Source organism: Protopterus annectens, chromosome 13.part0, assembly GCF_019279795.1.
Source record: "Protopterus annectens isolate FY-2018-M chromosome 13.part0, PAN1.0, whole genome shotgun sequence".
NCBI classification, from domain to species: Eukaryota; Metazoa; Chordata; order Ceratodontiformes; family Protopteridae; genus Protopterus; species Protopterus annectens.
In genome coordinates, this window is record NC_056747.1 from 541,026,942 (window position 1) to 541,041,941 (window position 15,000).

The following is a 15,000-nucleotide window of genomic DNA, read 5'->3' on the forward strand; positions in this document are numbered from 1 at the left end:
ACCACTGCCCTGTCAGCTGGCAGCTTTAACAGTTATCTCCATGTGCTGCACTACAGGGGTTGTTTTATGCTTAAATGAGTGAAATTTGTCCAAGCCAAACCTGCATGGTGTCTGCCTAGCAAGGTGTGCCACAAGTACCAAATGTAATCACCCTGCCTAGCCATGTAAGAAAGATAGTGAGTGTTGTTGTTTCCAGCTACATACAAACCGGTGGATAGTACCACATTTGGCTAACACCACAATGATACAAGCAGTAGTTATATATGGGATGGGTCTGTGTCCTGACTCCATCCAGCGAAAAATCTAGGCTGCTAACACCACAATGATACAAGCACTAGTCATATATATGATAGATCCATGTCCTGACACCATCCAGTAAAGAATCTAGGCTGCTAACACCACAATGATACAAGCATTAGTTATATATGTGATGGGTCCATGTCCTAACTCCATCCAGCGAATAATCTAGAATGCTAACACCAGAATGATACAAGCACTAGTTATATATGTGATAGGTCTATGTCCTGACTCCATCCAGCAAAGAACTAGGCCACAATGATACAAGCACCATATATATATATATATATATATATATATATATATTACCCATGTCCTGACACTTTCCAATGAAGAATCTAGGCTACTAACAACGCAATGATACAGGCACTAGTTATATATGTCATAGGCCCGTGTCCTGACACCATCGAGTGAAGAATCTAGGCTGCTAACACCAGAATGATACAAACACTAGTTATGTATGTGATGGGTCCATGTCCTGACTCTGTCCAGCGAAGAATCTAGGCTGCAAACATCAGAATGGTACAACCACTAGTTATATATGTGATGGGTCCATGTCTTGACACCATCCAGAGAAGAATCTAGGCTGCTAACACCAGAATTTTACAAGTGCTAATTATATAAGTGATGGGTTTATGTCCTGACAGCATCCAGTGAAGAGTCTGGGCTGCTAACACTAGAATGATACAAGCACTAGTTATATATGTTTGGGTCCATGTCCTGACACCATCCAGCAAAGAATCTAGGCTTCTAACATTAGAATGATACAAGCACTAGTTATATATGTGATGGGTCCATGTCCTGACACCATCCAGTGAAGAATCTTGGCTGCTAACACCAGAATGATAAAAGCACTAGTTATATATGTGATGTGTCCATGTCCTGACACCATCCAGTGAAGAATCTGGCTGCTAACGCCACAATGATAAAAGCACTAGTTATATATGTGATGGGTCCATGTCCTGAAACCATCCAGTGAAGAATCTAGGCTGCTAACACCACAATGATACAAGCACTAGTTATATATATGATGGGTCCATGTCCTGACTCCATCCAGCAAAGAATCTAGGCTGCTAACACTAGAATGATACAAGCACTAGTTATATATGTGATGGGTCCATGTCCTGACACCATCCAGCAAAGAATCTAGGCTTCTAACACTAGAATGATACAAGCACTAGTTATATATGTGATGGGTCCATGTCCTAACACCATCCAGATAATAATTTAGCTGGCTAACACTAGACTGATACAAGCACTAGTTATATATATGTGATGGGTCCGTGTCCTGACACCATCCAGAAAAGAATCCAGGCTGCTAACACTAGAATGATACAAGCACTAGTTATGTGTACAATGGGGTCCATGTCCTAACATGATCCAGTGGAAGACTCAATCTCACTAAAACTGGAATGACAAAAGCACTGGCTATATGTATGATGGGGTGGGGTTCATGTTCTGACATCATCCAGCAAGATAGTCTATCCCACTAACACCCAAACGATAAAAACTCTGGTTTTCTATATGATGGCGTTCAGGTCCTGAAATATCCAGCAGGAGATTATAGGTTTCTAAAACCAGAATGATACAAGCACTGGTTATATGTATGATGGTCCACGTCCTGACATCACCAAACAGGAGACTGTATCCCACTAACACTATAATGACAAAAGCAGTAATTATGTGTATGAGGGTGCATGTCCTGACACCATCCAGCAGGAGTCTCCAGGCTGCTAACACTTGCATGACAAAAGCACTGCTTTTATATATGATTAGGTCCATGTCCTGACATCATCCACCAGGAGACCCCAGGCTGCTAACAGCAGGATGATACAAGCAGTGGTTGTATGTATGATGGTCCATGTCCTGACATCACCCAACAGGAGACTCTAATCCCAGTACTCCATTATTTTAATATCATTAAAACCAAGATCATGTTACAAGAAAATGAAGGCACCTTTGTTAGTTGTTTCAGAGTCATCTAAAAGTGGTCTCTACTAAAAGTATGTGTATCAGTTTTAATGATACCATGATAGTCTACACAATTACAATTTCATAAGAAAGATACAGGAACACATTCTGACTGAAATTAATAATAAGGCCATGCTTTTACATGAAGTAATATGCTGGCATTACTATCTAGCTAGGTTTACCACCTGTCCCACTTTGCGAGGGACAGTCCCTCTTTAGGCACTTGTGTCCTGCGAAAAAAATCAAAAAATAGCAAATGTCCTGAGATTTCAGGACAAAAATATTTCCTAAGATTTCTTTAATAGTTGCATAAAACAGTTATTGCATATATGAAACTTCTATATGTTATGTGAAGTAGCATAAGCAATTCAAATGTTACTAGAATAAGCTTTTATTTGTGCAAAAAAGTAAAGTTCTGTATTATGCACGGCTGTAGGTATGTTTTGTCCTGGAAAATCTGACATTTCTACAGAACATGTCCCACTTTGAGCATTTGAAAAGGTGGCAACCCTATCTAGCACTGAGAACTACTACCTTAGCTTGCTTCATTCTTTCAATGTCATCTGGTCATGCCTTCACCATACAAATGGGAATAGGAGACATTTAACTGCTGCATGGAAGATGATTCTACATGACATCATAACATTGTTATGTAGCTCCACTTATCAGATTTTGTAAGAATGCAAATGACATTGTCACACTCACAGTACTATGGATGTGCTAAAGATATTTATTGTTAAACCAAATCGTCAGCATTACCTTACCACATATATGTGCAAAGTTATACCAAAATGTATAGCTTAATACAGGTTGCTGCATTGCCATTCTGGAAACATTTGGTAACATTATTGCCACAGCAATGGAATCATCAGCAGCTGAAGTCTACATTTAGAAAAGTAACCTACTTGTCCAAGTCGGGAAGGGATGGCACGGGGAACAGCATACTAAGTAAACAAAATCATTTGCCTTGGAGAATACATAACTTACCCTGGCTTTAATGTTTCACAAAGGAATGGGGTATTTTGCATGGCTTATTCTTCCAAATTCAGAAGATGACATTGTTCCTAAAACACAATCCTTAAATAAGGCCAAGCTGAGGGGCTAAAGCTGTCTGCATGATTATGGTGTCTGACAGAAAGGGTATGACTTGATGAAAGTTTCCCAAGCTATTAAAACAGTACAAGTTAACAATGACTTGTCTTAGCCAGCTGATAATAAAGTTGCTTATATTTGATTGTTCTGTGTGAGAATCAGTCTTGCCCCAATTAACAATCTCAGTGAAAAGTTCTGGAAGACTCAGGAACAAAGTACCTGCCATCTTTTTTTAAGTTTTTTTCGGACTCGCTTTACTAGTAGTTTAATAAGAAGGGCAGCTTTGTCTGAAGTAAGGTGTGCTGGATGGGCAGCGAGGGTGGGCAGATGGTGGGTGACCACATATATGACACTTAAGCACTTGCCTGTACAAAAAAGAAATGTCCTATACATGGTCAAGTTCTGCATTGCTGGGAAACCAGGGGAGGGAATTAGGATCCTTGAGTCAAAGAAGTACCATGCTTCTGGGAGTAGGGTAGCATAGCATTTCTTAGATGAATGTGTCATGATCAGGAAAGGAATCAGTGACTAGAAGTATGATCAGAAAGATGGAGGAAAATGGATGAATAGAAAATTCAAGTGGGCAATGGGTAATGGCAGATGGAGAATAAAGAACAGTACATTCTAGGTAAAGTGGCAGTGATTAAGAAAGTGTCAGGCATAGAGCATTCAAGTGGGCATGAGTCATTGACAGATGGAGAATGGGGTGGGGCATAGAGCATTCTTTGCAGCTTGGAGAACTGAGGCAGGAAGGAAGTTTATACCTAGAATATTCAGGTGGCATGGAGAAGTGAAATACAGAGAATTTGTTTAGAGCATGCTTGGTAGCATGGGATAATGAGGGAAGTGAAGTCAAGGCAGAGGGCATTCGGTTGGGTATAAGGTAGTGAGAAAACTGAATGGGACACAGATCAGTCTAATGGTTTTAGAGCAGTGGAGATGATATAATTAAGCAATAACCCATGCCTGGGTGTGGGTAATGCTGGATTTACCCATGGTTGGTGTGGTTTGGTCACGAGGGTGAAGCCCGAGTGGCCAAACAAAGACAACCGTGGGTAAATCGAGCATTACCCACACCCAGATGTGGGTTATTGCTATTATACAATGACATTATTTAAGAAAAAAAATACTTAGTTTTCTTAAATAATGGCATTGTATAATGCCTCCGTGCTGCCCTTCCGCAGCTGTCTGGTATTCTGCGGCAGTTCTGATGTACTGCGCATGCGTATACTTACGCAGTACATCAGAGCTGTGGGTGGAAGCAATGGAGAAAGCAAGATCTTCGTTGCTTTTTACAAAGTGTCTCGCTATGTTAAAGGAGTTTAACATAGCGAGACAGCTTTAAAAATAGCAACGGAGAAAGGAAGATCTCTGTTACATTTTTGAAAGCTGTCTCGCTATGTTAAACTCCTTTAACATAGCGAGACAGTTTCTAAAAAACAACAGAGATCTTGCATTCTCCGTTGCTGTAAAAAAAAAAAAAGACTTATACTAATGGAAAAAGCCCGGGCGGCCGGACCTTTTTCCATTAGTATAAGTCTTTGATTTACAACGTGCACGCTGACCAATCAGCGTGCATGTTTTGGAATATTAATGGGGGGTCATTGTATAATGGGACATAGGGAATTCAGGTATAAGTTAGTAAGAGAAAGATAAAGAAGTGTAGTGAATATGACAATGAGGGAGGGACATCTGGACATAAAGCACTCTGGTCAGTATTGAACAAACAATGGATTTATGACCATACTGGTTAAGTGCTTTCATCCCTTACTTCCAGGGAAAGAACTTAACCAGTATGGTCATAAATCCATTGTTTGTTCAGTAAATGTAATGGTTGCAGTTGAGTCGAGTTGGTGAGTTTTCCTTCTTTTCTTTTTTGGTTATTCCTTGTAGTGTTAATGTCTGTTTTGGACTCCACCATCTGACTCTTAATGTTAAGTTATTGGAGTCTGGTAGGCAGAACAGTGAAGGAAGGATAAGGGAGCATAAAGCATTCTCATGGATCTGAGACAGTGAGGTGGGGAAGTAATGTGATACATAAGTTATACATGCAGACGTGGGCTAGTAAAGGAGAGTACATTTCAGTTCAGTGAACTACTCAGTGCCACCACTGCAGGTATTTTATAGCACATATACCTGGGGCTGTGGACATAGAGAAAAGCCTTCAGTTTAATGCTAAGACATCATCATTATACCACACAAAGATGTGTAAGGTCACCTTTTTTATCCTGAATCAGTTTAGCACAGAGGACAGTGCAATCTTGCTATGAGAAATGAAATCCTACAGTAGAAATTTCATGCAGTATTTACTCACCTGTAGGATAGCAAAATTCAGTCACCCTGCTGTTTGGTGAAATCTATTGGTCTAGATGAAGTCATAGATCCAAGCAACTTCCTTACTAGTGGGAAAGTCCACTGCAAAAGCATAACAACTACCTGCTCACTAGTAGTGGACTTCTAGTTAAATATCTGCTAATGTTATAGTAACGATGCTGGTCATTGTCTCTGTATTGTTGCTGTTGCCAAATACCTGACTACACTGCCAGCTACCCACTACCATTGTGAGTCTCTTCCTAATAACACTATGTCACTTTAGTAACACCAATAATAACATCTTTATGGCCAGACACGGCACACAGTATTTTATGTTGCTTTAGCAGACATGCTCTCGCAACAATAAATGTCTTGATAATATCCATATTTTTTGAAGCTTTATACTAATTTATGACCCATGGACTGAAACAGTTGACATGTTTACTATGAATACTGATATTTCACATCCAGCATTAAAACTGTGGAATTTGTTGGGTCCTACTGATAGTCCAAGAAGTGACAGTAGGCAAGAGCAACAAAGTTGTTTGCCTTAATATATTTTTTAAAATTCATTATTGTGGCAGTCTATGTCTTTTGGCTATTTCAAGCCCCACTGATGTTACTGTATTTGCTGGACAATAAGACGCACTGACTGTAGATTCGGACTGTGTACTAGACACTAATGAAATTGCTATTGGACTAACACTTTTAGCCCATTTCATTTCAGCTATCAAGGTACAGTCTCAAGTTTACCGTGGGTTTTCAAACAGCTGCTTATTTATCATAATAGCTACCTGCTCTCGCCTTTGCTATGCAGTACTGATTGAGATTCAGGTGTCTTTAATGTGTTACAGGAAGAATCCCATCATGGAATTTAATTTAGATGTTGCATATTCCAGGAAATGACATGTGAAGATAGTTCCTGCTGTCTTTTTTTTTCAAGGTATTGTTACACCAGAATGGACCACAAGAACTCACTTCCTCTCTAGATGTGGCACTCAATGCTGCAAAAAATTAAGGAATTATGACATATGTGGTTTATTATCAGGCATAGCAGAATAGTCATTTTTGTGTTCTTAGCATCTTTTCAAGAGAAAGTCCACTGCTTCCTTTATGTTTATTTGCTGGAGATATTAAGGGTTCACGTGGTACACTGTTCCATCAGTGGAAAGCTAGCACTTGGCACAGGAGTTAAAATTAATGGCAGGAAGGAATCACACATCAGTGTTTAGTTTTTGTGACAGCGGAAAATGAGGTCTACACACAATGCACAAATATTGGCAATGAAACATGTAAGAAAAGGGTCTTCTAAATATCTTGTTTTTAGAACTTCCATGGCACATAGTTCTGTGGTCTTTCTGATGTAGTTTTTACCTGTCTCATAATTTTTAGTAAGAGCACCTCTATGCTCACATGTCATATGTGGAACATCCAAACAGCAGTCTTGACTTATATGCATGCAATTATGAAAGCAGTAACAAAGTCAAGTTGTGTCAAAATGCTCTTTACAGAAATGTCAGCTTGTTAGTGTAAAGCAGCTGTGCATGATGCTTCCTCAGCTAAGACAATAGGTATCACACGCTTGTATCTGCTGCAGCACAAAAAGTATATATTAGAATGCATTAAGCAATCATTGTCATGCATACAAAACAGAAAGGTTGACTCTGACATCATAATGCATTCTAAGTACTTACAAAAAGCTTATATATAAAACACTGCATCAATTGAAAATGCACCTGACTTCAGTAACATGGCAAAACACTTTATTGCAACAGTGAGCTCTCGTGCTTGAGGCTTTATAACTTCCTTGCACAAAGTCATGAGGCCATTCTGTATAGTTTGGCAGAATTGTCCTGTTGTTTCACAATAATTTCAGCAAGCATACAGACTGTTGTATACTGCCTACATGTCAGAAGTGGTTTGGGGTAGGTAACGGCCACTGCATGACAGGCTTATTTGAAAGTCTTGCAGAGTTTGGCAGATACTGCTCTGCAGTCTTGTGCAAGCTGATAATGAGGTGCTCACCAGAAGCCTTGGATTGCTTGGGTGAAAGTAGCCTGAGCAGTCCAAGTAGGTTAGTAGAAGCACCTGTAAACAGCCACAGCCTGTAACATTAAAATTAAGCTCAGTTTGCATTAATCTCTGCTGGGAAACCAAACTTTACCAGCACATATGGTGTGAGTTAAAGCTGACATCTAATATGGTGCAAAATGCAAAATATATGTATATTTATATATGTATATTTATACTGATATAGCTTAACAGATGCTTAGCAAAACTAGCGTCTTATATCTGGTCAAATATGGTATATACAGCAATAAAAATGCATTGAATTGTTCTTAATTGTATTCTTAATATTTTTTCTGTAGTCACATCTGTTTCTGGTGCAACTCCAGCCCCAGGTATGACTTTTTTTTAAATATCCCCCATTTTTATTTTATTTTATTTTACTTCTTCTTTGTTGTTGTTGTTGCAGGAATCCGCATCAACAGTTACATTTGCATACCCTGTTGCAGTATGTCCTGTCAGTTCTCTGTGCCTTGCTGTCAGACAGTGTTTTTTAGTGGTATCTGTGGAAGGCAACTGGGTTTGTTAAACTAGGGTCAAGCCTTTTATCATGATGCATGCATTCAGTTGAGTTATCTAGAGCTTTTCTTGGACTGTGAAACCTACCTCAAGCAAGAAGGTAAGGGATGAGTCTGTTTAATTCGCATGCATTTGATTTAATAACATAGTAGATTCATCTCTAGGATGTTTCAGTCTGCATAATCATAGCAGACTACGTATCACCAGAGTTCAGAATCTGAGTTCAGTAGATGCCTCTATTTATGGCAGCTTCATAATGAAATGCATTAGAAATAATTAATAAGGATATTAAGTGTCACCCACCAGAGTAAGTACATTACAAGTAACAAGGTGATTTCTTAGCAGGACATGACCAGTGCTTATGGATAAAGCACAATATAATTTTAATTAATATACAACAGTTTAGGCACATCTATTTTATTTAGTTTTTAACTTAATGAATTAAGTATTATTAGATTCTGATTTTAATGGTGACCCAGGAGTTTAGTCTGGCTTCACATGGAGACTTTGGGAATAAAATCCATGCCTTTAACAGTCTGACATCATTTACTGAAATTCGCTATCAAGTATTTGAAGTACATTAAACACAAATTTTAGATCAGATGGTACATTTCTCAGTAGCAGTTTTGTACTGTGGCTTTGGTAACAAATATTTTAAAGTCATAAAACTATATGCAAAAAAGCACTTTTTATTTAGTCTTAGATATAGTGTTTTAGTTTTATTCCTCACATTCAGAGTCATGTCTAGAACAGGCTACAGGTCCAGAAAAGCTACAAACACGATACTTGTTTCATGTGACTCAGAAAGTAGAGCACAAAACAAATAACTATTCCCAGAGCAGATGATAGTACAGGTCCATGGGATATACACAAATGACCCCATAAAAATATTAAGTAGTGTTGCCACCTTGTGAGATGCAGAAAATCAGACTGAAGCTACACCTCCTGCACTACCTGTAACTCCTCCCAGTCCCAACCCATCTCCACCCATATCCACACCCATTTTATGACATAAATACATATGTCATTAGGGCAGAACATCCCTTTTAGTAAATGTTACACACCTAATCTATGTGTGTTACTCTTTTTTGTTGCTGTTGTAGAGTATCTGGGATGCCACCTCATCGCTTTGACAATACTTTTTGTTAAAAACAAAGAGAGAGTTTGCTTTTTAAAAAACTCTGGCATTCTATCCACACTTCTAAACAGAATACCAGAGTTTATATAGTGTTTTCTGGACTACAGGAGAATAATTCTTATTTCTGGATAGTCCTGAAATAGACCGGACAGGTGGCAAGCCTAACATCAAGTGTTTCAGCTATATGGCTTCTGAATGTGCATGACATTTTACTTTTTATTTTTAAGTTTTTAAGGCTACATTCAGACAAATAAAGCCAGACTCCACTAGCCGTGAACATGCATGTTTTGTCCTTTTTATGACTTTGTTAGTACAGCATAGGTGGGCTGTTTATCTATACTTTGAAACACAGGGTCTTTAAACCGAATCATCTGGGTTAAACTCATTGCTGTCACATTGTAGTATTAAATTATTTGTAACTGAAGCATTGCTTTACATGAGGCAATATCATATGCAAGGGAAGGTATATGATGATAAATGAGAAATTATTGCATGTACTGTCTGTCATGTGCCATTAAAGTACAAAAACTATTCTGCATTTATGGAGCCATTAGAAGGGCTGCTCACGAAGATGACAAGATTTGATAAATCCAAGACTTGTAAGTAAATTTGTACACAGTCCTGTGTCTGGCTACATGTTACTATCTGATCAATTCTAATCTCATGGGCACAGTACCAGCTGTGCTTAACTATGCATTCTGGTAAAGTAAATGTTTTATATGACGACTACTGTTTTATCTGTTTTACTGTTTGTACCTGTGTACTATGTATGTATTCTACCTATGTTCCAAATTTCAGCTCTACACCACACATCTATTAATTACCTTTATTTTTAAATTAATATTTTTTTGTTTGTTCTCTCCACTGTAACTGTTTATGTGCCACATACCACTGTAAAAACATGTCTCTTGTAATTTGTGTGTATACTGATCATGTCTAAATAACTAAATGTGTCTAATTTTTCTTTGTGGAGCTTTTCTCCCTGGGCCTCTGCTGGAAAAGGGCCTTTTCGGCTCAGTTAGACACCCCCGGTTAACAAATGTAAAATAAAATAAATAAATAAACCTAAAACCAGTCCATCTGCATAAGTACATCTACAGTTCACATTTATCTGAATTTATCTGGTTGTTACATCTGAATAAACATTGCCATAGCCAGGGTCAACAGTAATTGCAATGAATGTCCAAAGTTTAAATAAATAAATAAATAAATAAAAGGATTGTCATTTCTGTTATTTTGAAAATGAACCAAAAGTTATGTTTTAGTATTTCCCTTAAAGAAAGTAGATTATCAAAATAGCATATCACTATCATGTAGTCAATAAACTGTTAAGTGGACACAAAAATCAATTTGTCAAAGTAAATACAGTTTGGCTGGCTTCAGTCTTTGAAGTAAGAAAACATGTATAGGGCAGTAAACAATACAGGCAAGCAGAATGGAATGTATGAATTCTATAACGGAAGTACCTGTTTTATGATCCATATTTTGAAAATGAAATAATCTGTCTTAATAGGTGGAATACTGGAAGACTATATGAAAGAATGTTGTACTTGAAGCTTAAAAATGTGATTAGGTATATTAACCACTCTGCGTAAATAAAAGGAATCCCTGTAGATATTATTGATCCCTTGCATGTCCACTTGAGTATTATAACAGTTTGTCAAAGGTGAGATAACTGAAGTGGGAATTGTCACACATGTCTTGACAAAATAGAAGTGCACTACTTGAGGGTTGTGCAAGTGCTGTGATGGTTACACACTGCTGCATAAGTGATGGAATATTGTTCTGTTGTATACATGAGTAGTCATGGCATGTTGTTCAGTGGCATATATGAGTAGTCTTAGCAGATTGTTCAGTGGCATACATAAGTAGTCATGGCATATTATTCACTGGCATACATGAGTAGTCATGGCATATTGTTCAGTGGCATACATGAGTAGAAATGGCATACTGTTCAGCTGTATACATGAGTAGTCATGGCATGTTGTTCAGTGGCATACATGAGTAGTCTTAGCAGATTGTTCAGTGGCATACATAAGTAGTCATGGCATATTATTCACTGGCATACATGAGTAGTCATGGCATGTTGTTCAGTGGCATACATGAGTAGTCTTAGCAGATTGTTCAGTGGCATACATAAGTAGTCATGGCATATTATTCATGGCCATACATGAGTAGCCATGGCATATTGTTCAGTGGCATACATGAGTAGAAATGGCATTTTGTTCAGTTGTATACACGGGAAGTCATGGCATATTGTTCAGTGGCATGCATGAGTAACTGTAACATATTGTTACATGACATATATGAATAGTCATGGCATATTGTGCAGTGGTATACATGAGTACTTGTGGTATATTGTTACATGGCATATATGAGTAGAAATGGCATAGTGTTCAGTCGTATATATTGTTCAGTTGTATGCATAAGTAGTCATGGAATACTGTTCAGTGGTATGCATGAGTAGTCATGGCATATTGTTCTGTGGTATACATCAGTAGTCATGGTATATTGTTCTGTGGTATACATGAGTAGCCATGGCATATTGTTCAGTGGCATACATGAATAGATGACAGACGTGGAGTGGTGTATTACTGATTCTGTGTCTCTGATGTGATATTCTGCAAAGTAGTGGCTGTTTACTGGGATTTTATTAGTCTCATTATACAGGGCTCCCTCTCCCTGCAATGCTGTTCCTTCTAGCCTGAGCCTATATTATGGCTTCATCTTTTGGGATTGATTTATGCCAACAGAATACCACATATTAGGGCAAGAGTGCAACCAAAGTGTTGTAATAATAATAATAATAATAATAATAATTTCTTGAAGGTTGAAAAACCCCCTCATTATATGAGTACAGTGTGTGAGCATCATAATTTGAATATTTTACTTTGATCAAGCATTATGTGATTTTGATTGGGTCTAGACTCTGTTTAGAAGCACCACTTAGGATTGTCAATCTAAACTACATAAACTATAATAAAGTGACATTTTTCTTAATTACTTCCTGAAAAAAATCAAAGGAGACTACCTTGCAAACAAAGTTACTGAAGAAAGTCTAGCCTTTCGATAGGACTCACCTCTGAATCACACAATCAATTGCAATTTTTTACCTACTGCAACGCATGACTTGCAGATTTCTATTTTTTTCTTCTTCGGTAAATTTAACACACAAAGTGAAAATGCAGACTTACTTATACTACAATAAAGTTTTTAACAAAGCAAGATCAAACAGCAACCAGAAACATTTAACAATAAATACTCATCATTTGCATACTTGAGGTTAAGCATACTATCTTCTAACAAATTTGAATATCCAGACCCAAACTTTAACTATTTTAGGAATAAACAGGAGGAGAAATGGCATGTGCAGTTTTAATTAAGTTTCAAGTTCAAGTTTAAATTTATTGTGATAATCTAATAGTTGTTACAAAAATTGCAGATGTACTATTTTTATATCCTTATGTGTTTTTATAAAACATATTCTAACTTTTTTTCAAAATGGTTCCCAACATACCTAAAAACTTTCCACACAATGTTTATTTTTATATCATTTTGCCCTACTCTGTGTTTGCCTACTATCAGCCTTCCCCCTCAGACAGACATTACAATATCTTTGGTGGGGTGTTTCACTGCTTACAATGAAAGTGTCCTTATTTTACTAAATGTACTGCATCACCAACATTTGCAATTTAACCACCCAGTTCAATGAGGCAAAGGGAAATAGATGCCTTTCCAAATAACAGGAAATCAATGCTGTGGCTTTCTACCAGTTGCAAGTAAGTAAATGCCTCGTCCTTTATCTGGCACTGATATTTATTAACATGGCTACTTTTTTGTGACAATAACACACAACTATTGGTAGAAACACAAAGACAATAAAATTTAACTATGGAAATGAAATCCATGATAAAATGCCGACCAAGTATTCCTGCTCTTTTGTGTTCATTTGGATCTATACCTGCAGTCTTCATGAGCTTCTAAGGGAAGAACCAGAGTTGAGTTATCCATTACTGGAGCCCTTCCAGTTCCTCTGCCCATTAGCAGATAAGGAAAAATTAGATAGTTTCACACTTCCTGTTTATGACCCATTATAGGGTTCAGTATCAGCAATGTGCTTAATAATTGTTCTTATTGACAAAGGGAATTTATAATTGTTGGTGAGGTTACTGGAAGTACACCATGGTTAAAAAAGACTCCTTTGGTCTCTAGAAGTTAGTATCCTTTTTTGGTATAATCACTATTTACTGGTACAAATATTTAACAGTATAAGAATTTTTTGTGGTTGCTATAGCTCTAGGTAACATGCTACAAACTGCACACTTCATGAGATAAGTTCAGTTTATATTGGCTAAGAAATACATTTGTCCTAGACTTGCCAAGGTGCATAGCCTGAGTTATAACACCAAATAATGATGAAGCAGGGCCTCTCAAAACATTCCATTTGTGTTGCTTGAATGTTGGCAAAGGAAACCTCTTTTCCTTGCTGACCAGCGTCTAGAATGGCATATTTAATAAAATTCTCTTTTGTAGCTATACTCAGCAATGTTACTGGAACATGCAGTCTTTTCCCCACATAAGATGAAAAAGATGTTCAGTGTGACATACTTATAAGCAAAATAATCAGTCTGTAGTGACACATCAACCTTTTCCTCTATCGCTGGGCAAGATTGATAACAGGGAAAAAAAATGTCAACATTTTGTTTAGGTTTTCACAGGCTCAACATCCTTATATTCATTAACCCTGTATTAGTCCTCAAGATATTCAGATAAGACTACATTCTGCAATTGTAATTATAGCCAATATTTAAAAAACTCAGCGCTAAGCTCTTTTAAATATAAAATATACAATTAAAACCATATTGGAATCCACCAATATAATCAATGCAGATTTAAATAAAAATGAAGAATAGTCATTACTTTAAAACTAACCGTACTACCAAATAATGGATTTTCTTAATAGAATATAGAAGTACATCAGTATTCCAACCTTTGATGGTCAACATTCTGCAGTTGCAGCTTCTGAATTTATTATGGTAGCACAACAACTGAGAAGTCCTATTGTGGTACTTTCTTCCAGTATGAAAATATAAACAAAATAAAAGAGTCAGAAGTAGCTGTTATCCATATGCAACTAATATGAAATATCCTAAACTGAAGAGTACATTTACCTAGTAACTAAGATGTCAGATTAGCCCTGTCTAATAATGGAATCCTCATTGCCCAATTAACGCAGACTGCTAAAGTATCCTGTTTAACTTTATCAGCGGGACAGTGCCATACTATATATAGTCAGTAGTGTCCTTATTTACATCACCAGCAGTGAGTGACTTTATCCATACTCTTTGTTTTAGCCTTACTGGAGAGTACTGCTAGTGATGTGTTAGTTTAAGTGAGGTGGGGGAAGATAAGGATGGCAAGTCGCACTATAGCTAATCTGTACAAGTTGCACTTTACTAAAAAAAAATAAATATTTTTATATATAATATATATATATATATATATATATATATATATATATATATCAAATATAAAATCATGTGACACATGCTTGTTACTAATTCTCAGTGGCAAGAGCTAACTGTTGCATCTGGTATTAGGCT

At 37.2% G+C, this 15,000-nt stretch overlaps 1 protein-coding gene across 17 annotated transcripts in view; it reads left to right on the forward strand.

Annotated features, from left to right (window-relative positions):
• The window catches only part of ELN (elastin), a 490,412-nt gene that overhangs the window by 361,060 nt on the left and 114,352 nt on the right, over positions 1 to 15,000 (forward strand). For 9 of the 17 annotated variants that reach the window (XM_044054168.1, XM_044054169.1, XM_044054172.1 and 6 more), the window contains one exon: positions 8,043 to 8,075. The exons of the other annotated variants lie outside the window; for them this stretch is intronic. In XM_044054168.1, the coding sequence (XP_043910103.1) occupies positions 8,043 to 8,075 (33 nt within the window). The remainder of the gene's footprint in view (positions 1 to 8,042; positions 8,076 to 15,000) is intronic. 17 annotated transcript variants of the gene reach the window in all.